Consider the following 21,506-nt stretch of genomic DNA (forward strand, 5'->3'; position numbering starts at 1 on the left):
CGGTACAACTTTACGATCTGAGAAGATCCGCAATCGTCTGCCGTGCCCATTGACTGAATTCCATCCGCCCCTCGTAAGTCAGGCTGCACATGCTGCAACCACTAATCTTCTCATTCATCGCGTCGACTGTCTTCTCGCTCTCAAGAAGCTTTTGTTTGAGTGTCTCTATATCGAGGGCTGCCTTCGAGGCCGCCTGCTCGTGGTAGATGTCCAGCTCCTCCTTCTTGTCGGTAAGTAGAATGATCTCAATCTTGACAGCCGCAATCTCATCAAGGAGTTCGGCGATCTCTTCCTTCTTGCTCTTCTCGGCACTCTTCTCGCGCGCCTCTGCGGCCTTCAATCCCGCTTCAGTGCTGCTCAGTTTGGTCATGACTTCCTCGTTGGTGGATTCCAGGCAGTCGCGGACCGTCTCGAGGTCATGAATCTCTCCCTCCAACTGCTCGATACGCGCAATGCGAGCCGAATCATCGGCCCGAGCTCTGTCGAGAGATTTGTTGGCCACGTTAAGACTCTTCTTCAACGATTCGATGTGCTGCTTGTGTGAGTCGGCCAGAGCGATCGCTGCGTCTCGTTCATTCTTGATGTCACTGTGTTCTTCACGAGCTCGGTCGAACTCGTCTTTGTGCGAAGTGTAGAGTGCGTCAGATGCGGCGGCCGCTTTGCGTGATTCTTCCAGCTTCTCTTCCAGCTCAGCCCTCTTGGGGATCTTGTCGCGGTATTCGAGAAGAAGTGTGTCCGTCTCGAGCTGCTTTGCCTCGGCAGCCGCGAGCTCGTCACGGATTTTGCCATCTGCGTGTGCTTTGGCATCTCGAACAGAGTCTTCAAGTTCTTTTGAGAGCTTCTTGTTATCAGCAGTCATGTGTCTGACGTGCTCGAGGAGCACTGCTTTCTCGTGGGCAACTTCATCAAGCTCGTCTTCCTTCTTCGACAGCATTGCTTTGGTTCGCATAAACTGGGCTTCCATCTGTTGGTAGGAGTCGACTTCCGCATCTCTATGAGAGAGTGTGTTCTTTGTCGCAAGTAATTCTGCGTTCGCGTCCTTCAATTTTGCCTTGAGCTCGTTCACTTGGGAATTAGCAAGCTGAATTTGCTTTTGGGCGATCTCGAGCCGACCCGCGTGGTTCGTGTCTCCATGTGTAGCATCACCATTTGGCATGGAAGAGGACTTCTTGGCAACAAAGTGGTCGCGCAATACTGAGATCGCTTTCTTGGTGGGCCGCGGATTTGCATCTCGAGAGCCAGAAATGTTGCTGGCGCGGCGTTTCTGTGCAGTCATCAAGGGCGGAGGGGTGCCGTCGTCTTCGCTGTCGCTGACGAGATCTATGACAGCCGAATCTTTCTTCACCTTGGGCAAGCCTCTGGAGGGAGTACCATGGCTGTATTCATGCTGTAGCTTCTTCATTAGCTGGCGATGAGCATTTGCTGAATTGAGTGAAGCAACCCAAGTATCCCATCTTTGGTAAACATTTACTCACGTCAGGCTTGGCCTTCTTGGCCAGAGGAGTTGCGCTCTTGCTTCCAGACATTGTCGACTTCATTGCAGATACGTTGGTGTGTGGTAGCGGGAAGTTGAAGTGCTCGATTCGTTCGGAAGTGCAGACTGGGGATTGTCTCGTGGCCAGTGAGTCCCAATCAACTTACCACTGTCCGAAAGAGCTTAGATTGTTGGGGATGGAAGAGAGATATCTGCGGAAACTGCGGTGTATGAAACTCAGATGTCTGAAAACATCAAATTGCGAGTGATTCGTGAGGTAACCACGAGGCGTGCATCCAGTTGATATGGTGTGAAGGACAGTTCAATCATCCGAGAGCTTGAGTTGAGAGGGAACAAATGAGGGGGTCAGTATGAGTAGGACAATGAAGTACGTTCCTAAACCTTCACTTCAATTCAATTCGGAAGGCATTGGTTCATTCCATATTGATTTTTTGCAAAATAAAATGAAATATATCGGCAGGTGAGATGTTGATGTGTTGTCAATGAGGAAAGAGTGCAAACGCTCCTTCCGCACTTGGGCCCCTCCCGAGCAGCTTCTCTTCTTTCCTCCTCAGCTACATAAAATATCTTCCAACTGTTTATGACAATCTCACGAAACGTTATACGAGGCTTTCAATGTAGATGTTTAGTGAATATGCACTCATGCACGGTTGAATCTGCAATTATCTAATATCGTTTCATGGCCATCCACATCGTTGGACGTTCACCCGATCATCACCAACCAAGATTTTAGCTGTCAACGATCATGGATCTTCAGCATGTGTTCCAGCAGTTGTGTCCCCGATACGCTAGGGCCATCGATTCAATGTGACGATGTCTAATCCTAATGCACAATGCGTACTCGTGCTATCAGGACAGCGTCTAAGTTGCAAAACCTAACGTGAGACACCAAAAGGGAAAACACGGAGTACAAACTGCTTTATGCAATCATTTTGAGTAAGTACATATATTCGTTTGAGAACGACTACATGATGTCGCGCTGGGGGATCTTTGGATCAAGGAAAAGTGTTGGCTGCTCTCAGAGACCACCAAACTACTCAAGTGTAGCTACGCATATATCAACTGGTATTGAGACATCCAGAAAGCCACGTTATCGTATGCCAGAACGTGATTTCAACGCAAATACCTGCACGATGGGGTAGAACCCCCATTTCTCTTTTGTGTCAGGTCAGCCCTGCCGAAGCGAAAACAAATGCCGAATGAATTACACTCAGATATACAAGCTCAAGAACAACATGATTGGTGGTGGATTGAACCAAGCGCATCGTGAATGCTCCCGGTGACAGCTACTCTTGGTGTATTCAGTTTAAGCAAGGGCAGCTTATTGAAGAAGCTTACGATTCGTCGGCGATATATCCCCATCAATAGCCACAGAAGAATGTTTCCTTGCAAGGGTTCATCAAAGAGAATATATTGATGACCAAGCTATAGTTTATATGTCACCTGTATCAAAACGATGGATCAAGATGCCGGTCAATAGATCTCAGTTAGGTCACGTCGCCTGACCGGACTGGCGTTCCTTGGGCTTTCTCTTTCTGGAGAAAGGAATCTCTCCGAAGAACAAAATTCCTCCGGATCAATTGGCCACTCTCTAAAAGCGATTTGCTGATCTTACCAACGGTATTATCTTCGTACTGCGTGGGTGATTGTCAGGCGACGTTATATAATTATCACCCATAATCAGCCACACGGCTCGGAGTAGCCGCGGGCTATACAATGGTCACGCTCTCATGTTTCGTATAATTGGTGCTGATGTTTGTTTCATCGACGTGCTGATATGAGTAATCCCTTGTCGTCGAAGTCCGTATGGCGCTGACTGAGCCTCAAGCCACAGACGATGGTCGGCGTGTCTGCCTGCTACAACCAATGGTGTTGGTTCGATGTGGAAGGCAGAATTGAGGCACAAGCAGCCATCGTCATTCAAGACGGTCTTGACGGCCAGGTTCTTATCCTGAAGTCTGGGCTCTTGAGTGCGAGAGATCCAGTATGAGCTCCAAGTGGAGATGCACCAATCATGGTAGTTACCGACTGCCTGGCAGCCAATAGGATCTGTCAACTGGCGCCGCACGCAACCACATCCAAAGTGCCATGCAGAAGAGGATGACCAACCAGGTCAGTTCGTTAACACGATCAAAAATCTCGGACAATCCTAAATCGAGTCTTTTCATGGGCTGAGTTGGTAGTTGGACAGGGGCTGTACCGAGTGCATGTGCATGTCCACGTCTCTGTAAATGGCAACTGACATAAGCGTCCAATGTTGAGCCCAAACGAAACCGATCATCGACCTGCTTGAAAAAGGACATGGTAAAAAAAAAAAAAAAACAAAAAAAAACCTCGATTCACCCGCAACATTAGAAACAAATGAAGTAAAGCGAAAATCTGCTGCCAAAGTGAAATGCATCGCATCTATGCGATATACCCCCGATTGCCTGGTACAGTAACCGTCACAACGATCCATATCTACAGAGCACGTCCAAATCAATCTCAGGTATCCCCGACTCCATTATTTTAGGCTAGTACTTGCAGGGAAGTCTGTATGGAGGCTGACCTAACCTCACCAACAGCCACGTGCGTGAGATCTGATCACTCCGCCCCCATTTAGAAGACCATGTTAGAAATCCAACTACAATTCCGGACCATTAACCGTGGGGGCGCATGAGCACTAACTACCACGTGGTATCTGATCCAAGACAGCCTAGGAAGATTGTAGGGAACCCCATTAATCTTAACGGGGGTAGACGAATCGCGGAGGTACTTTGGCTGCTCCTCATTGGTGACAGGAACACGGCCTACATATCATGCTTCTATACGCCAGTCAGCCTTCTATGTGGTATACCCCCAATTAGAGCTAGAGTAAAAGGGGACACCGATGATGGGCACGAATATAGCAGTACACCGAGTGACGGATTGAGGAAGCATCAAGGCTGGACAGCCTAGATCAGAACCTTGGCATGTACACGTATATCCGAATAGAGCACGGCACAGATGAGACCAACGGACATCCGTTTTGTTAGCATGTAAGCCGACCCCATGTTTGCTTCGCTCAGTTACTCTTATAAGATCAAACCCAACACCAGTTCAAACATATATCGACCCCTTCTACTCGACCATTCTATTCAGTTTATTTCACCCAGCTCCATACACTTACGGGTTTTCACGCGAAACAAAGACAAGCAAGAAGACCTCCTCTCGGACCTGAACTTCAGTCACCACTCCAAGCCTTAACAGCAACAGCATCAAGCAGTAATCACCAAGGCAGCAACTACCTCACACTTACACCTACATCCACAATGAAGTTCACTGCTTTCAACACTGTCCTCTGCCTGAGCCTAGTAGCCGGCACGCTGGGCTCTACCCAAAGGAACCCTTCTGACCTGAATGTTGCCAAAGATCACAAGCGCGTGGCTGTTGCTCGTGTAAGTTGAACGAACCTGGCACACTATCCTTGCCTCGAGAGCACTTGTGTTCTGCTGCTACAGACACTCATACCTCCAAATTACCACGAATCTGACACCCGAATAGCAGGTGACCGCCGCCAAGGACCACAAGCCCACAGTTGCTGCCCGAGTAAGTCCGACAGAAAATTCCCGAGTTCCATGTCATGCTGACTGATGATCCAGGTTCCGGTCGCAAAGGACCATAAGCACACCGAAGCCGCCCGAGTAAGCCCGAGCTTTTAGGCGTATACGCGTATGTTGTCTAATTCAAGATTCCGATAGGCTCCTGTGGCAAAGGACCATACACCCGTCCAAGCCGCGCGGGAACCCACCTTTGTCACTATCGTCGCACGCCCCAAAGACCACAGGCACTATCAAGCCGCAGTTGTAAGTTATTTGCCTGCGTTTATTGCTGTTTCTCCTTCTATCCCCTCCATACAGCCTTTCGAGTGTACCGTGAAGACCATACACTGATATCAGAGTTTTGCCACAGAACCCTGAGCCTACCCAGGTTGATTAGGATGCTTCTCCTTCATACGCATGGTTCCGGCGCCGTTACATCAGGCTTGATACCCAAAGATATGTTGAATATGTACATAGACCTTTAGGTCGGGGTGGATTCTGGAGGTATAGTTGGCCAGGGTAAAATAGAGGGTTGAGATCGAATTCTTTATACACAGGGGCATACCAAAGTTTCAATTAATACCATAGAGGGTGCAAGTAGATATTATATTATTATCATGCATATTTTCCGTTTTGCTCGCATTAGCTGAACCGAACCCAAAGTCTGCCTCCCCACTAGAAAGTCCGGGGGTTCACAAGGTGCCCCGGCCGGTACTATAGGTAGAAGCAGAAAGCATCACACTTGACAGAAGCAGAAGCCTTCAATCTAACCTTTACCCAATGCGGAGACACTAGCAATATATCAATCCCCCCATCACCGTTCTTTTCTATCCGGGAACATGTTTCGCCCGGAGACTTATCCCGTCATGGGGAGTGGGCGACCGCCTCACCTCAGCCCTAGCAGATCCAGGCCCGCTAAGGGAAAAGCGCCTGAACCACAGCCCCGGGCCATGACGTCAAAGCGCCAGGCGCGCCCACTCAAAAGTCCTACGCACGCGTAACATCCCCCCCATAGCCACTTGCGTGCATCCTGTTCGGGACATCTGGCTGGCTGGCTGGCTGGCTGGCTGGTGAGTGGTCCCGTGGGATGACCATGACTGGCGAGAAAAAGAAACGAGGAAAAGCAAGGTTTTTCCCGTCGTACAATAAAATACTTTTTCCCTCAATTTTCTCTGGTCTGAACTGATCTGATCTAACCATCCCATTCTTTTTGACCACCTTCAACACTAAAACACGAGGAAATTTCAATCGCCCAATTGTAGCATCGCCAAAAAGTGACAGCTGGAACTCTATCCCTTAGCTTCCTTGGTCCCCTGCCCCACCGAAAACACTGTCATCAAACCACATACGAATCAGCAATAACGAGTAGGAAAAGACACGTCATTTGAATTTGAAGGGCGAAAATGTTGTTCAAAAAGCAGCACACCAAGCAAGACTCCAAGTCGTCTACGAACAGCCAAGCTTCAACCCAGTCCTCCTCCTCATCATCCCAGGGGGCTCGATCCGGGACTCCACCACCGCGATGCCCAAGTCCGTCAACTCGATGCGCACATGGGAGGTGCAGAACCAACAAGAGCAAGAACGGTCACGGGCTGGCGCTACCAGTAGCTACGCGCACGCCGGGACGAACTGGGATCAGAGGAACGAGGACCTGGAGAGGAAGGCACAGGGTCTTCCGCTGAGGTCCCCGAGCATCAAACAGAGCTGGAAGAACAGGCTGTTCAAGGGGCCCGGGCTGGGGGTCTACAATTAATCGAGCGGATGGACGGGAGTGACGCCAGGATCAACAGCACTGTTACCAAGTCGAATTCAAGACCGCGCGAAAGAGACAATATGTACGATACATATGTACTACCAGAAGAGGGAGCAGGTAGCGGGACATTGAGAATTATCAACGAATTGCACATAACCAAAGGATTGTCAACCATCACGAGTCGGCCCGACACTCTGACCCAAGGTTCTTCAAGGCTGGGGCTGCATGAATTCCCAGGTGATAGTCACGTCAACATCAGGCGAGCTGTAACAACTGGCCATGCCCCAAGAAGAGCACTTATCAGTCCCCCCGCACGTGCTGTTGTGCAGAGTGATCATCAAATTGGCAAAGGCCTCAATATCGCCATTACCGATCCTGTTCTCGGGGAAAGTGTGTTCAAGGGGTACATGTCAGCCTGCCTGCATTCTTCCCAAACAACTTTGCCGCCAACGGAAACACGAGGAAGGAGGTCAGAAGCCATGATTAGAAGAAAACGAAAGAAAGAAAAAAACATAACCTACGTTGCGTTCTGGGTCAGGTTCTCGCCAATCTTGGAGATGGAGAGCTGGCACGTGCCGTTGGTGATCATGGGGCTCTGCACCGAGTCCCCCGGCCAGTGGCTGGCGGTCCAGTAGCCCGGCATGCCCGTGGCGTTGCGGGAGCAAGGCCTGGCAGTCGGCCAGGCGGGGCGGGGTGCCCTGGGTCGTGTTGTAGAACAACCCCGGCTTGCAGTAAGTTTGCTCGTCGTACGTGGCCTGGAACTGGACCTGGGCTCCGCCGCAAGGGTCCTCCTGCCCCGGTGCTGCCGCCGCCCCCTGACAGTGTCGGCTAAGCAGCGCCGGCGCGGGCGGCGAGGGCGACGATGGGGAGGACAAGTGCCCGCCGCTGAGGACGCCGGTGGTCAGGGACAGGAAGAGGCATGCTCCCAGGGAAGGGTAGAGACGCATTCTGGTACTGGGCTAAGACACCGAATAGAATGTATTGGTACTTGTGGTTGAATATTTGTTACCGCAGTAGTCTGGCGAAGGAAAGGGAGAAAAAGGGGATCAGTCTCGCAGAGGCGGGCGAGCATCTCGGGCTTTTCAAGACGAGGAAGCTTTCCTCTCGTGCCACCATGAGCTCTGAACAAAGTAGCCGGCATACTCTGTAGCTCCAAAGTGAAGCACCTACTGCTGCTCGCCTATTTGTTTGCTGTCTGTAACACCGTTGTATCTACACGCATGAGTTGTACGATGAAGGCATATCGCTCCCATTTTGCAGATATCTAGATCTGCGGTTTCCTTCGGCTAAGGCCGGTGGCGGTGGCACTTGATGCACATGTTCAGATGCCACGATAGGTTCGCTATTCGATTCCACTGTTCTACCTGTGTCGATGGCATCCACGATGATGCCCATGATGAGAAAACACTTAGCGTGGTGCACCCCGTTGCGCCGGATGTCGGCATTGTGGCTCATCATCTACTGTGGGACCGACCGAGGTTCCTCTGCCGGGCAGTTTTTTCTCCCCATAATAATTTGTGTAAGTGCAATGGAATTCAACGTGGGGGGAAGGGTCGGAATTGCCAAGGTGTGGTGATACAGGGGTTCTATCGTACGCAAAGATTTGACAAATTACCACTGCGACACCCTGACTCGTACGCTCTTTTGCGACGCGCCGATTTACCGTTGGCGGTTGCACCAGCAGCGTTGAATGAGGGAACGTTGTCCTTGACCGGAGCAATTTGAACTTAGTACCGCTGCGATCGCTGAACCTACGTGTGCCTAGCATTCGCAGTAGTGGCACGAATGGTTGACCCGGTGAGGAAAGGGGTATTACGATCGCACCCTGCATATCTGGGGTTGGTGGCCGATGGTGAACTAAACGATGCCGTGTAGCCCAGTCAGGCGACCGGTGTCCTGTCTTGCGTCGATTGTCGCCTCGAGCGAGCAAAAGTCCGCGAGATGGGACGGATCATCACTAGGGGTATCGGAAAGAAGCTTGCAGTCGCATGATTGTGTAATTCCGCAATCGATGATGGAAGGAGGGGTGTTACTCGTGGGCTATCTATTGAACTCCGACTGAGTACCCTGGTAGCCAATCCGTTGCCGATAGAATCCGATTCCAGCATCCCAACCAAGTATTCCAGATGAACCTGCCTGATCAGGAAGTTCGAATGAGCCCAAAGAATCACTTGCCACGAACTTCCTTTGCCGATAGATAGGCTCTGGCCCTTGCATACCAAGGCACCTATGCATGCATTAATGGAGTATAAAGATCGGATGATTACCGGCTTTAGCGTCCGATGTGACCCCATCCCTGTACACGAACCTGAAAGCGCTCTTGGCATCCATGCCAGCAGCCTGGGTACCCCAAGAGCCATCCTCTCGCTTCAACCGAACCCGGCCGAGTGAACAAGTCCACACGAGCCTTTGGTTCGGCTCGGGACTGGATTCAGAGCAGGACGATCATGGTTCCTGCACATCATCTCCAAAACATCACTTTGACAAATAAGTAAAGGCCACTCGGCTCAAAGGACGAAGGAAACCCTCTTCGTTGCTGACGGGTTTATGCCATTGCATTGAGATGTGCATTATTGTTCCTCCACAATCTGGGAGCTTCTTGCCTTTCGTGACGACTATGGCTCTGGTAGATATCGTTCATGTGTGTCTCGAGTTAAGCAGAAGCCATTGAGCACTACACGTGGTCGCATTGACGCCGAAGGGGAGGCTACTATATTGACTATAGTAGTCCGCGATATAGGCTGGGCACGGAGGAAAGATAAGTGCCTGTGGGCCTTACTACACATGGACGAGTGCTATCCCCACTTGCCATATCGGGCTGCCAGTCAGTATGGATGGCATGTGGAAAGCTCTGCTGAGCGACATGTGTATCTGGTTTTTATCTTGTCGACTGTCAATTTTTCCCTGGTCTGGTGAGTATAGATACGGGACGAGCCCGTGGTGTGTAGATACGTCGTTTCCTTTGGTCTCCAGGCTCAACCTCGTCCTTCATTAGTAGCAAGACCGTTTTGCCGGTCGTCTCTGCAACATCCATCCACTCGTTCTTGTGTTGACTCAGACATAGCCACTCGTTTCACTATCTTATCTAACCGGCTCCCGTCATGGCTTTTAAGCGATTCGGAGCCGCCGTGCTCTTCCTGCAGGCCGCCTTGCAGACCCAAGCCACCGCACTTGGTAAGGTTGAATCCTGCGCTTGCGACAAGCCCACCGTCCGCTATGTCGTCGTGGACATGCCTCCTCCTCCTGCCAACACCTCTACCCATGCCGTCCCCGTTGCTGTCGCCGCCGCCGTCGAGCCCGAAGCGCCCGTGACTAACGGCGCCGCTGTACCAGACTCCCCTCCTAGCCTCCCCCTGGCCGTGCCCGCCACGCCCATCGTCAACGCCACAAGGACCTTCACCCCCATCACCCCGCCCGGCCTGGACTGCTCCAAGAAGGAGAACATCATCCCCTCGGCCAACGTGTCCCTGTACTATGGCGCCGCCCACTCGGACGCGGGAGCCTCGACTCTGCAGGAGTCGAGCCTGAGCGGCGGCCTGGTCAACTTGACCCTGGCCATGAGCACTGGCGCCGTGGCTCTGGAGTACATCGACTCCGTTACCAAGGTTGATTGCAGCGACGATAGCTTGACCGTCTCCTTCAGCGATAGCGATGCTTACAAGACCGCCTTCGACTCTTGGTCGTCCCTGGAGACGCTTTTCATGATCACCAACCACTTGGGCAACTGCGACGTCGAGTTCGAGCGCGGCTTCTTCAAGGTCGACAAAGTCGCCGCCGGCGCCGCGGCCAACACCATCACCTGCAGCGCCAGCAAGGAGCAGATGCCCAACATCGCAGAGTCCTGCGAGATGACCTTCTCCTCCATCCCCACCACGTCCCTCACCAAGCGCCTCACCGTCGACCCGAGCGTCAGCCTCGCCTTCAACAAGCAGTGGTCCGACGTGACCCTGTACGAGCAGTCGCCCTACGTCAAGATCGCCGCCGACGAGGCCCGCCTCGCGGCCAACGTCACCTTTTCCGGCACCTTCAAGTACAGCTTCCTGTCCTGGAAGCTCGAGGCCTTCTACTTCGACCTCGACACCGCCCTCGACGCCGACCTGCAGCTGTCCGCGTACGTCGCGGCCGGGTACGCCAACAGCTTCCGGTACGCGCCCGACAGCCTCGCGTACAACCTCGTCGACGTGCCCGGCGTCGTGACGCTCGGCCCGGGCGTCGCGTTCGGCATCGGGCTCGACCTCGCGACGTCGGCGGGCGTCAACGTGACCGCGGGCGCGGGCATTTCGTTGCCGGACGGCAACGTGCACCTGGACCTGAAGGGCGGCGCGTCGGCCGCGACGGCCGGGTGGCAGCCGCAGTACACGAGCTTCGCGCGCATCTCGGAGCGGGGCGAGGTGCAGGCCAACGTCAGCGCATCGGTGACGGTGCAGCTGGCGCTCAAGTTCCTAGGCGGGCTGGTGGACCTCAGCAGCGGCCTGACGGCGGAGCCGGCGTTTAACAACCGCTTCGTCCTGGACGGCGCGCAGAGCGCCGACACGCACGACGGGCTGGACCCGCTGAGCCCCACGACCGCGGAGACGTGCGGGAACGGGGTCCAGCTCCAGTCGGACTTCTTGTTCGCGCTGTCGGGGTTCATCACCAAGTACTGGAGCTCCCAGATCTGGAACACCGAGGTGCCGATCGTTGATAAGTGCTACTACTTCAACGGCACTCAGTCCTAGATCTGGGGCGAGGACTTAGTAATCGCTTGTAATTTTTAATAGCTGTACCCGGTGGGAGTAGATACCTGACATTACCAATGATAGTTCAACATGCTTCAACACAACCCATTGCAGTGAACCACTCTCTTGTTGAAAGAAATCAAAAGCTTGAAAAAAAGAAAAGAAATCTCTGGTATATTGTGTAATTTCGGAGTCGCTTTTCCCTGTACAGAGGTAACCAACGCCATGCCTATATAAACAAGTTGTATATCATTCCCAGTAGCCTGCTACTTTATTGTTTGTGAATTCGTAGTGACCGAGTGCCCATCGAGTTTGAATGGGGGTTTAAAGATCCGCTCTTCGAGGGACATAGCCAGACCACCAGTTTTCCCTGAAGGTCTTGGTATAAATCAGCTTGCATTCCGGGGTGGGAGTGAGGGCAACTAGGCAAGTGGTGTCCAGGAAGCAGGTAAGTCGGGATTGAAGGTAAGACTAATATACTTACCAAGGTACATACATACTTACGTGGTTTTGAATAGCAACTTCCCCCTTTTTCTACAAGACAATAAGGTGAGACGTCCCCGCCGGGTTCTTAGGATCGTCGAATTCTTTGCCGTACTGCTTCCTCCGCCGGTAGAGGACGAACGTGACGCTGGTGAGCAGGACGAAGCCGATCGCGGTGAAGGTGGAGAAGAGGATGACTTGCCCGTCGATTCTGGAGGACTCGCCGTCGCGGCCATGGAGAAGAGAAGGCATCTGTATCCCGCGCGGCAGTAGCAGGGGCATCAGGCCGTCTCCTTGGCTGCCATAGTGCGGAAGAGCTACCATTATTTGAAGATATAGAAGTGTATGGGCGTGTTGATTGTGATCGGCCTTTATAGCGGTGGCCACAAGTGGTTTTGGCGACCTGTCACTGTCGAGACAAAAAGGAATTAAAGGTATTAGAATGGTATTTGCTCTTCGTGTCCTGCACAGGTGAGTTTAGTTGGAATGCGTCCTTAGGTGTCGTGATGCGGTTGGTCTGTATTCTAAGGGAAGATCTTACTATCGAGAGGGAAGGATATGCTTGCCACCCAATCAGACACAGGCCTGTATGTGTTCCAGTCATAGCGAATGGACATGGATCATTATCACCACGGAGAATGCTCCGGAAGGCAGCTGTGACATAAAGTCTCACGCCTCTAAACTCAAACCGCATTTGTCACTTGACCTCCTCTCCGGGAACCGAAATGTTTGGGCTGTAACAGCGCCGAGCCACGTTTGAGCCGCAATGCAGGGGTATGGTCTCAGACTTTCATTCAGCAACTGGAATCAATAACCGGACGGCACACACGTGCGCAAAGGTCACATGCTTTCTAATCTTTTTGATTCCCATCCTGTGTCATGAGTACATGCGGCATTATCAATAATGCCCGATGCCCATGTTGGCAGGCCGGGTGGTTCGACAAGCTTTTCTGACGTGCTATTCTAAATCATTAAGTTTTCTTTTGCAGAGACAGTAGAATATGCTTAAAGCATTAATTGAATATGGATTTCTTGTTAAACTGCATCTTCAATACCGATGAGACGCACGAGGGAAAATAAAGTCAAATTTCCGAAACAGACGCCCGCCCCAAACCAAGTACAATCAAATCTACTTCGCGCCCGTGCAGGTAAACACGCTAGCCCCCGTCCCGTCCGTGCTCTCCTGACAGCTCAACTTGCCCGAGTACGTGATCTTGAACTCGGCGGCGCCGTCGTAGCCGAGCGTGAACGCCAGGTCGGCCTTGGTGTTGGTCTTGACGTTGCCCGTGCCGAGGCCGATGGTCATGTTGGAGGTGGAGATGGTGTAGCCGCCGCCGAGCCCGAACGCGGGGGAGCCGGCTTGGAGTCCACCTGATTTTCAAGTCAGTCAATTAGAGTTGGTGGTCTACTAGGTTATTGCCTCTTCATTCAGGGGTACATGATGGCTTTGGGGCGGCCTGTGCGGTTTCTTCCGTCCATGCGCAAGGGGAAGGGGGAACTGATACCGGACGAACGGAGTTTCTTCTCCGAGGGGGAAAAGTAGCAGCAGCAGCAGTCTTGCTTGATGCCGGACGACGGCGATTACTTACCTCCGAAACTCGAACCCTCGGCCCAGTTAATGCCGCATCCGACGCCAATGTCTCCAAACGGCGCCAGGGATCCGCTGGCCGATAAGGAGCCGGCGCCGTTGGACGCCGTGCCGTTCGTGCCGATCGTGTTGACAGTCACGTTGCTGGATGCGGGTGCCGATGGGGCTGCCATCACACCGCTGGCGGCGCCGCAGAGGAGGACGATGCTGGAGAGGATGAAGGACTGCATGGTGATAGATGGCTGGTTGGCCTTAAGCGAGTGAATGTATGTATGTATGCGTGGGTTAAAGAATGTAATCTTCAGCGACTGCGAAGCGTCAAAGGAATGTAGAGAGTTCGGCTTGGCCTGGTCACAAACAAACCGGGCATGATGCGAGGAGTGGAGGTGGCTGGTTATATAGTTCAATAGCCCGTGATATCCAAAGGTTAAGGTTTACTTGCACTGCCTGTTCGCATAGTATTGCACGAGTGTATAATCTCGGTATTCGCCGAATAGACTGTAATAAGGTTTGCGGAGACAGCGGTACCCATGCCTGTCACTTCCCCCAAGTCTATTAAGGGGCTGTCCAGGCCCTTTGCCAATGCTCTAGATATTGTGGTACTTGATCTCGACCAAGATGGATTTGAGAGTATGGACGACTGTCCGTAGAGAGCGGCAGAATAGGGTTCGCCGTAATTCTTAGAGCCAAATAGCGGTGCCGACATGGTTGATGGGATAGTCTAGGCTTGATCTAATTTGGGGCGATGGGCACTGATTATTTGACTGACGATGCGTTCCAAATTTGCCGCTGGCCTTAAAGGGGCTTCCATCGAACCACCTGGATGTTTGTCAAGGCTTGGCTTCCCCAGCCGATTGCTCTACGTCAGTCACTGGCGTCTGCTCCTCTTCTATAGTTCTTCGGTTGAAAGCGGACCGAGTCCGGATGCGTGGGCCGAATCGATAGGAGACGTAGGGCAAGGGAGCCATAGCTACCGCAACAAATACCAAGACAGATGTGGCCCAAGCTGCCCCGAGTTTGTCGTACATCTCGCGAGAGAAAAGGGGAGACATGGCGCCGAACAGAGGCCGGAGGACGGCATTCGCTGCGAGTGCGCTGGCAGCATACTTTACATAACAGTCAATGAGGTAAGGGGTTATCCCCAAGAACGAGGTAACACAGCCGATCCCAAACGGGATGCCGGATACGATGCATCTGGCGCAGTGGATGTACGGATCGGACGTCCATGCAAACCACAACAGCCCAACGGGAATTAGCCACGACAGTAAGGGTAGAGGTTTAACAAATGATGCGTCTCCAATTATGGGGCGACAAGATGTAGGAACTCGGCCAACAAGAACATCCAATACAAATCTTTCCAATATATAGCCGCTGGTTCTACCCTACGCCGGCTTCGCGCCAGCAAGATACATCAGCAAAGAAGGCGACCGGCTGCGTCTCTCTCTCCTTCTTGCGCACCCATTGAAACTCAGGCCCGAGACCCTCTGGATCGTGCTTCGTGTCTTTAGCGGATCGTTCTTCGCGAAGGATTCTGGTGTGGCGCCAGAGCATGTCCTGCTCGACCTCAGGCACCCAGCGCTTAATTAGGACGTAGTCAGGATCCTAAAAGCAGAGACGAGACACGTCAGAGGTGAATAATCCAAATCAGGGAGAATAACTGGGGTGAGATCGGTGAAGAAAAAATGACTTACTTTGTCCAACTGATAGTCCATTCCGTACACCCGCAGAGTTTCCAATGATAGATGACGGCGAGCCATCTTGGTGTAAGTCGGGAGTTCGTTCCGGTAACCCTGACTTCCCGCCTCCTCCGGTTTGGTATGCGTCTCCTCGGCCTTCTTCCTGGCAAGGATCGCATTGGCCCCTTCCTTGCTAAGGCCTGCAGAAAGAGGTTGCTCTTGCAGTATGCGCTTATGATTACGGTCGCTCTCGTATTCTTCCTTCTCTCGAAGCGCACGTTCGGCCTCTTCTTTCGTATAGCGCTCGAGGGCCTCTTTAGCTTCCTTGTCCCGGCGCTGTAACTCGACGGGAGCCTCCTTTTCTTCTTTCAGCCGTTGCAGCTCTAATGCAGCTCTGGTGCGGGGGTTCTCTTCCTCCCTTGTCCGATCAGCCCCATCGGCTCTTTTGTGAAAGCGTGATAATTTGGCCGCCAGTGCCTCATGTTGTTCTTTCAGCCATTCCAATTTCACCTGCTGTTTAGGCAAAACCTCGGCTCTTTGTTGTGAACCCCTAGCCTCTTCATCGAGCTCCTCCTCCTCCGTGCGGAGCTGCTCTTCCTCTTCCTCAACCATATCGTGCCCCCTTGCTTCAATGTCCCTGGCTTGGTATTTTGGACCATTCGCAGCGTTCGCTCTATTGTTATGTCTTCATGTCTCGTGAATGGTGGACGCGGGGGATGCTCGGTAGGTGCCATTAGGCTGGCGAACTCCTCAAATTGTGAGGGGGTTAAGCTCTAGATGAACTCCAGATTCCTCTTGCATTTCATTGGATCCATCCCTCGAACTGCCGGTACTAAGGTTGGATGAGGCATTGAGGTCCGTTTCTTGGCTGCCTTGGGCTTGTCCTTCTCCCTTTCCTTCGGCATCATCGTCATCATCGGTGTCACCGAGATCGCTTATACCAGCATCATCATTGTCTTCATCGATAGAGTCGGCATTGCTAATGGACTCGGAACCATCCTCATTCTCGGCCTCGTGATCTGTGGGCAATGCGAACAGTGCTAGCTGCTCGAGATGGTGTCCAATGTGTCGTTGGTACTGATGAGTCGATAACAGAGCCTCGTTGCAAAACTGGCAGTGCTGCTTTACGAAATCAAAGCATGGCCTCTCGCACTGCAGCCGCTCTCGTTTAGAATTTGTATTTGTGGGGGAGTTTTATGAAAATAGAGGAGTGGTTATTTGGGGGCGTAGAAGTATGTAGCAGAAATAGGGGACATACAGCAGTCAAGAATGTCTCAATCTGATCCGGTCCTATTGCGTCGTGGTGCTTGTGCCGCACATGGGCCATGAACGCTTCCGGAGTCTGGAACGGATCCGAGTTATCGAAAGAGCACTGCCACATCCTCCAATGTTGTTGGCGCAAATGTTCCACCCACTGACGACGCCTTGCAAATACCTGCGAAGGCGTAGGACAGTCTTGATACAGACACACGTATGGGCGAAGATCAGCATAAACGTGCCTCCTTAAAAGCGTAATGGTCAGTGAGAAATATCCCAGACACAACAGGGAATCAGGGTGACGAGGCTTACTTCCAAGCTCTTCCTGTCCTAGCTGAGAGTATCATAAAACACAATGGACACTCGAAATATTCCTGAGTTGCCGCCTCTTTGGGAAGTGGCGGTACGTGCAATTTAGTCGAGTCTGCGACTGAGGTTGCGAAGGATGTCTGAGTGAAGCCGCTTTCGGAATGGTCATCAACGTTGAGCTTGCCATAGACAAGCTCGGCCTTTTTCAGCACATCTGGTAGCGACGATGCAATGGTGCTTTTCCCATCACCGGCTCTGTCGCCAGCTTCCAGTCCGCTGCCCAGCTTTCCACGGTGCGATTCTCGATACTTGAAGTAATGCCGGCGCATGGATATGGCTTTACCGAGCCGCTGAGCTATGCTGGGTTCGACGTTAGGGTGCTTGTTGCGCACGTGTTGGATGTCGAATTCCTCGTAAAAGGGAGGTGTTGATGGCTAGCGACGACATGAGCCGGTCGTGCTGGGGAGTGCTTCGGAGCCCTGCTGATACCTTGTACAGGTAGTTGATTGTCTCGTCGATGTCAGCAAGCAGCTGCTCAAGCTCTGTTTCGAAGTCAAAGCCATCCATTTCTGTTTCCTGCTGCTCGTCGTGGTTGTCTGGAAGGAATCCATCAGGCTCATCTTCGTCCCAGGGTTGCACTTCGCCGTCAAAGATCCGTTTGGCTATGGCTCGTCAGCAATGTGCATTCGTAGGGGTAAGTGTATGGTTACTGTACCATCGGCAAGTGCTTCCAGCAGATCCTCAAGCAAGGCTTGTACTTCTTTACGCAAGTTGGAGGCGTCTCTCAGCCGGTAGTCGAGAGAGCTCGTGCCTTTGCGATGCGCTCCGATGTTGCCGGACCATACTTTGAATTTTCCCTGTTCGTCGTTGATTCTAGCGAGAGCAAGGCTCTCGTCGGCTTTCTTCTCATGTCCCGTCCGACTGGACAGGACAGAGTCAAAAGACTCCAAGCAGTCGCGAACAAGACCCCCTATGGTCTGCATTGTGCCCTTCTCATTCGAGAAGTAAGTCGTGCGTAATCTCCGGCTGAGGGCTATGAATTGTCTCGATTATCGTCGCTCAGATCAACTCAGTCCTTCCGAGGGGCGGGGTTGGAGCAGTGCAACGTCGACATCACTTCCCTGGTACCCGTCAGCCAATGTCTGTCTTGGTAATAGTGGCGCCTGCATTTCAGGCTGTGAGCGCTCACTACACTCACGTCTTACTTCGTCGTTCGAGTTGGGGTCGGCTTACAATTGCCCCGCACGAGGCGGTCTTCTTCCTGCATGAAGTATGAGGTTTACGCTTCAGCGACGCCCAGCTCTTTGATTCCGTCAAAAGAAGGGCATCATCTTGCACTTCAACCTCGCGACAAAGGAGACCGACCCCTAACAGACGACGAGCCATGTCCGGAATTGAGGTGGTTGGACTTGTGCTCGGAACAATCCCCCTGATTCTCACAGCCATCGAGAAGTACAAGGCCGTTCAATCATGGCGGAAGTACTCAAGAGAGCTCAACAGCCTCCGAAGGTCGCTGAGTGCCGAGTTGATCATACTGGAAGGTACATGTGAGAAGCTGTTGACGGGCTTGGTCGCAGAGACGGATATCGAGAATATGATCCGCGAGCCATTCGGTTCTCTCTGGAAAGACGAGCGGATCAATGGCATTATTCGCAGGAGGCTATGGAAAGCCTACGGAAGCTTCGAAGGCACTATCGAGGATATGAATGAGGCCGTCGAACAGCTCAGCGCCAAATTGGGCGTCTTCCACGTAGGTTCAAACCCTCGAGTTGTCAATAATATGACTTCTTCTGGAATCTTAGTGTGCTAATTGAGTATAGACCACCAGGTCCTCATCCTCAATAGCAGGGGGACTTGAGCGTGTCAAGTTTGCGTTCAACAGGTCCCAGTATAGCGACATGCTCAAGGTCATAGCGGAAGGAAACTCGACGTTAGGAAAACTGGTGGACCTCGGAGTCAACGAGGGGATGGAATCAGGTCGCCAAGTACGCTCGGCGGCCCGCTTCTTCAGCCTGACAAGAAGGCTCTCGCGCAACGTGTTCAACGCCATCCGCTGCAGTCTGTCCTGTCGCTGCCCCGTAGCCCACACCGTCAACCTCGAGCTGCAGCCGCCTTACGTGCAACCTACTCCATACGATGACGACCAGACGGTTGCCAGACAGATCTTCTTCAGGCTCACATTGATGTGCGATTCCAGCAACCGCAAGGCGAAGCAAACTGCATGGCTCTGGGATGAAGTCGAGATACGCGCCGAGATAGGTCAACCGAAGGACTCGCCGGAATTGATGGCTCGCAGACCGAGCCCCACTCCTCAAGGCAAACCGAAGAAAAGAGTCAACTTTGCCACCTTCCCTTCGGTCTCTGCTATGCCAACATATACAGCCACCCAGTCTTCCGGCTCTTCTGCTCTTGGTAGCCAGGTGCAAACCATAGATGGCATAGAAGTATTCCGAGAGTCCCTGGCAGTCGCCATGACCGGTCTCAGCGTAGGCGCTGCATCCCTCGGGATGCCCAAACCACAGGGCGCAATTCGCGACCTCCAAGATCTCTGCCACGCCATCGAAGAAAGCCGCCGATCGGAGAAACTGTCCGGCCACGCCTGCTACGGCTACGTGACCGACAAGACGGCGTCCACCTACAACAAGTTCGGCGTGTACCCAGTCCAGCACTCCCAAGGCCACCACAACAACCCCAGCGACGAATTGTCGATAGTGTCTTTACGCCAAGTTCTCGAGAGCGGGGGCAAATCACTCCCCTACCTCGCCTTCCGCCACAAGCAAACCCTGGCCGCGACCGTCGCCTCCAACGTCCTGCAGCTGGCCAAGTCCCCCTGGCTGCCTGAAGTGTTCGACTGCGAAGACATCCTCTTCGTCAACCTGGACGGCAGTCCATCATATGATCACGTCTTTGTGTCCAAACGACTGCCCGAGCGCGACTCGCCCAAGACTCTGGATGATGGCGACGATCCCAAACACCACATCTCGGGCATCGTGCAGAACAGCACCCTCTTCAGTTTGGGAATCGTGCTTCTCGAGCTGGCCCTCGGTAAGCGGCTACGTTCGCTACGGAAACCGACAGCCATCGTGACGGCGGCGACGACGACAGACGAAGAAGAGTCGTCACCATCGCAGAGATCCCCAACTCAAGATGCTGAGCGGCGGGATCTCCTACTCGATTACCAGACCGCACTGCAGCATCTAAACGCCGTCAACATCGAAATGGGCCCCAACTACCACGACGCCGTGCGCCGGTGCATCAAATGCGAATTCATGCACCCGACTCTGGATCTGGAAGACGACGGGTTTCGCCAAGAGGTCTACGGCAAGGTCGTCGCGTTGCTCGAAGCGAACCTGAAGAACATGAACTCGAGCACGAGATCGTTCATCTGAGTATATAATTGAAATTCCCCAAGGCCCCCCACCCCAGCCAAGTGATACCCCCAGCTTCTTTTTGGAAACCATCGTCGTACAGGGTGCTGCTGTCCGTATACCCAAATCACGCCCCGAGCCCCCTGTCCTCCCCCCGCTCATGCGCCGCCGCCTTCCTCAACGTCATGCGCTCACTCCCCGCACGATCCCGCGCATGCGCCTCCTCCGCCCGAAGGACGCCGCCCGACGGCGGCGGGGTCATGGCCACGCCCGCACCGCCGGACTTGCCTCCGGTACTACCGCTGCTTGCTGCTCCGGCTCCCCCAGCCTCGGACGCGGTGGCGGCCTTCCGCAGCGTCTGCCGGTCGCCGTGTGCTGCTGCCGCCGCCGCCGTCGCCGAAGGATCACCACCGCCAGGGACGTCGGCCGGAATGATCCCACCGACGCCCGGTGATGCAGTCGTATCGCCTTTCCGAGCGCCGGTACTATTATTTCCGGCGTCGTCAGGGTGATCGGACGAGAGGCCCGACTTGATCTCCGACTTGAGCTTCTGGAGTATCTCAGGCATGGCGTAGGTAGATGAGCGATGTTTGGTGAGCGATGTAAAAGCTGTTTATATGAGAACACGGTCGCGTACAGAACAGGTTAAATACGAAAAGCGAATATTGGAAGCTTCTCTCCGTGGCTTCACTGTAAAGACAATGATTCGCTATCGGAGACCTCTGACCTCTCGAGCAAAAACCCTTTGAGTGGTTTGCCGATCCCATCGTTATTGGGCTTGGTTCGTGACCCCCGCATGTATGTAGGTCATCTTGACACCCAGATCCTCCCGAAACCCTGCTTGGATCCGAGAACCCACACAATATGTCACTACCCCCTTTTAGCGCGGCTGTTACCGAGCTGCTCCATTCTAGCTTTCCTCATTGTGGCAATTGTCAGACTTCAGTCAAAGCTAGGACAATACCTCTTACCATATTCACGAGCAGATCTTCTTCCTAGTCACAGCGAGTGTAATTGCATGCTGCTACCAAGACAGCCCTCTATATTGAATAAGATGTTCCTAAATCTGAATGACATGACAATAGATGTTACAAGACAGGGTTCCATTATCTCTTCCCAGAGGAACTACATATAACACACTTCTCCCATATGATTCGTTTATCCAACAGTGGTGAGCATTCTTGGCGCGCCTCCTCCGCCGTCCTTCTCTAGACATGGGCACAGGCTCCTCCCCGAACAATATGGTATCACTATAAAAAGCAAAGAGATTCCCAAATGCATGTCAAAAGAAAAGGCCCG

General features: G+C 52.9%; 12 protein-coding genes across 12 annotated transcripts; 6 read left to right on the top strand and 6 right to left on the bottom strand.

Annotated features, from left to right (window-relative positions):
• Positions 1-10: 10 nt before the first annotated feature.
• On the bottom strand, positions 11-1,402 carry PG997_002104 (uncharacterized protein; the record flags this gene model as incomplete). The annotated part of the gene is made up of 1 exon (XM_066806419.1): positions 11-1,402. The coding sequence occupies one exon, from the start codon at positions 1,400-1,402 to the stop codon at positions 11-13; it is 1,392 nt and encodes a 463-aa protein (XP_066673715.1).
• A 3,383-nt stretch (positions 1,403-4,785) lies between these two features.
• On the top strand, positions 4,786-5,406 carry PG997_002105 (uncharacterized protein; the record flags this gene model as incomplete). Its single annotated transcript, XM_066806420.1, has 5 exons — positions 4,786-4,911; positions 5,021-5,062; positions 5,116-5,157; positions 5,215-5,319; positions 5,374-5,406. The coding sequence occupies 5 exons, from the start codon at positions 4,786-4,788 to the stop codon at positions 5,404-5,406; spliced, it is 348 nt and encodes a 115-aa protein (XP_066673716.1).
• Positions 5,407-6,577: 1,171 nt separating this feature from the next.
• On the top strand, positions 6,578-6,808 carry PG997_002106 (uncharacterized protein; the record flags this gene model as incomplete). Its single annotated transcript, XM_066806421.1, has 1 exon — positions 6,578-6,808. The coding sequence occupies one exon, from the start codon at positions 6,578-6,580 to the stop codon at positions 6,806-6,808; it is 231 nt and encodes a 76-aa protein (XP_066673717.1).
• A 470-nt stretch (positions 6,809-7,278) lies between these two features.
• Positions 7,279-7,755, bottom strand: PG997_002107 (uncharacterized protein; the record flags this gene model as incomplete). Its single annotated transcript, XM_066806422.1, has 1 exon — positions 7,279-7,755. The coding sequence occupies one exon, from the start codon at positions 7,753-7,755 to the stop codon at positions 7,279-7,281; it is 477 nt and encodes a 158-aa protein (XP_066673718.1).
• Positions 7,756-9,909: 2,154 nt separating this feature from the next.
• PG997_002108 (uncharacterized protein) lies at positions 9,910-11,526 on the top strand (the record flags this gene model as incomplete). Its single annotated transcript, XM_066806423.1, has 1 exon — positions 9,910-11,526. The coding sequence occupies one exon, from the start codon at positions 9,910-9,912 to the stop codon at positions 11,524-11,526; it is 1,617 nt and encodes a 538-aa protein (XP_066673719.1).
• A 534-nt stretch (positions 11,527-12,060) lies between these two features.
• PG997_002109 (uncharacterized protein) lies at positions 12,061-12,333 on the bottom strand (the record flags this gene model as incomplete). Its single annotated transcript, XM_066806424.1, has 1 exon — positions 12,061-12,333. The coding sequence occupies one exon, from the start codon at positions 12,331-12,333 to the stop codon at positions 12,061-12,063; it is 273 nt and encodes a 90-aa protein (XP_066673720.1).
• Positions 12,334-13,138: 805 nt separating this feature from the next.
• PG997_002110 (uncharacterized protein) lies at positions 13,139-13,827 on the bottom strand (the record flags this gene model as incomplete). Its single annotated transcript, XM_066806425.1, has 2 exons — positions 13,139-13,380; positions 13,599-13,827. The coding sequence occupies 2 exons, from the start codon at positions 13,825-13,827 to the stop codon at positions 13,139-13,141; spliced, it is 471 nt and encodes a 156-aa protein (XP_066673721.1).
• A 1,147-nt stretch (positions 13,828-14,974) lies between these two features.
• On the bottom strand, positions 14,975-15,885 carry PG997_002111 (uncharacterized protein; the record flags this gene model as incomplete). The annotated part of the gene is made up of 2 exons (XM_066806426.1): positions 14,975-15,199; positions 15,289-15,885. The coding sequence occupies 2 exons, from the start codon at positions 15,883-15,885 to the stop codon at positions 14,975-14,977; spliced, it is 822 nt and encodes a 273-aa protein (XP_066673722.1).
• A 138-nt stretch (positions 15,886-16,023) lies between these two features.
• Positions 16,024-17,822, bottom strand: PG997_002112 (uncharacterized protein; the record flags this gene model as incomplete). Its single annotated transcript, XM_066806427.1, has 5 exons — positions 16,024-16,425; positions 16,532-16,775; positions 16,843-17,194; positions 17,232-17,501; positions 17,555-17,822. 5 exons carry the CDS (start codon positions 17,820-17,822, stop codon positions 16,024-16,026), a joined length of 1,536 nt encoding a protein of 511 aa, XP_066673723.1.
• A 401-nt stretch (positions 17,823-18,223) lies between these two features.
• Positions 18,224-18,649, top strand: PG997_002113 (uncharacterized protein; the record flags this gene model as incomplete). The annotated part of the gene is made up of 1 exon (XM_066806428.1): positions 18,224-18,649. One exon carries the CDS (start codon positions 18,224-18,226, stop codon positions 18,647-18,649), a length of 426 nt encoding a protein of 141 aa, XP_066673724.1.
• An 88-nt stretch (positions 18,650-18,737) lies between these two features.
• On the top strand, positions 18,738-20,228 carry PG997_002114 (uncharacterized protein; the record flags this gene model as incomplete). Its single annotated transcript, XM_066806429.1, has 1 exon — positions 18,738-20,228. One exon carries the CDS (start codon positions 18,738-18,740, stop codon positions 20,226-20,228), a length of 1,491 nt encoding a protein of 496 aa, XP_066673725.1.
• A 164-nt stretch (positions 20,229-20,392) lies between these two features.
• On the top strand, positions 20,393-20,719 carry PG997_002115 (uncharacterized protein; the record flags this gene model as incomplete). The annotated part of the gene is made up of 1 exon (XM_066806430.1): positions 20,393-20,719. The coding sequence occupies one exon, from the start codon at positions 20,393-20,395 to the stop codon at positions 20,717-20,719; it is 327 nt and encodes a 108-aa protein (XP_066673726.1).
• Between the last annotated feature and the right edge of the window lie 787 nt (positions 20,720-21,506).

This window comes from Apiospora hydei (assembly GCF_038363865.1).
Source record: "Apiospora hydei strain CBS 114990 chromosome Unknown utg000003l_segment0_segment0, whole genome shotgun sequence".
In the NCBI taxonomy this organism is placed as follows: domain Eukaryota; kingdom Fungi; phylum Ascomycota; class Sordariomycetes; order Amphisphaeriales; family Apiosporaceae; genus Apiospora; species Apiospora hydei.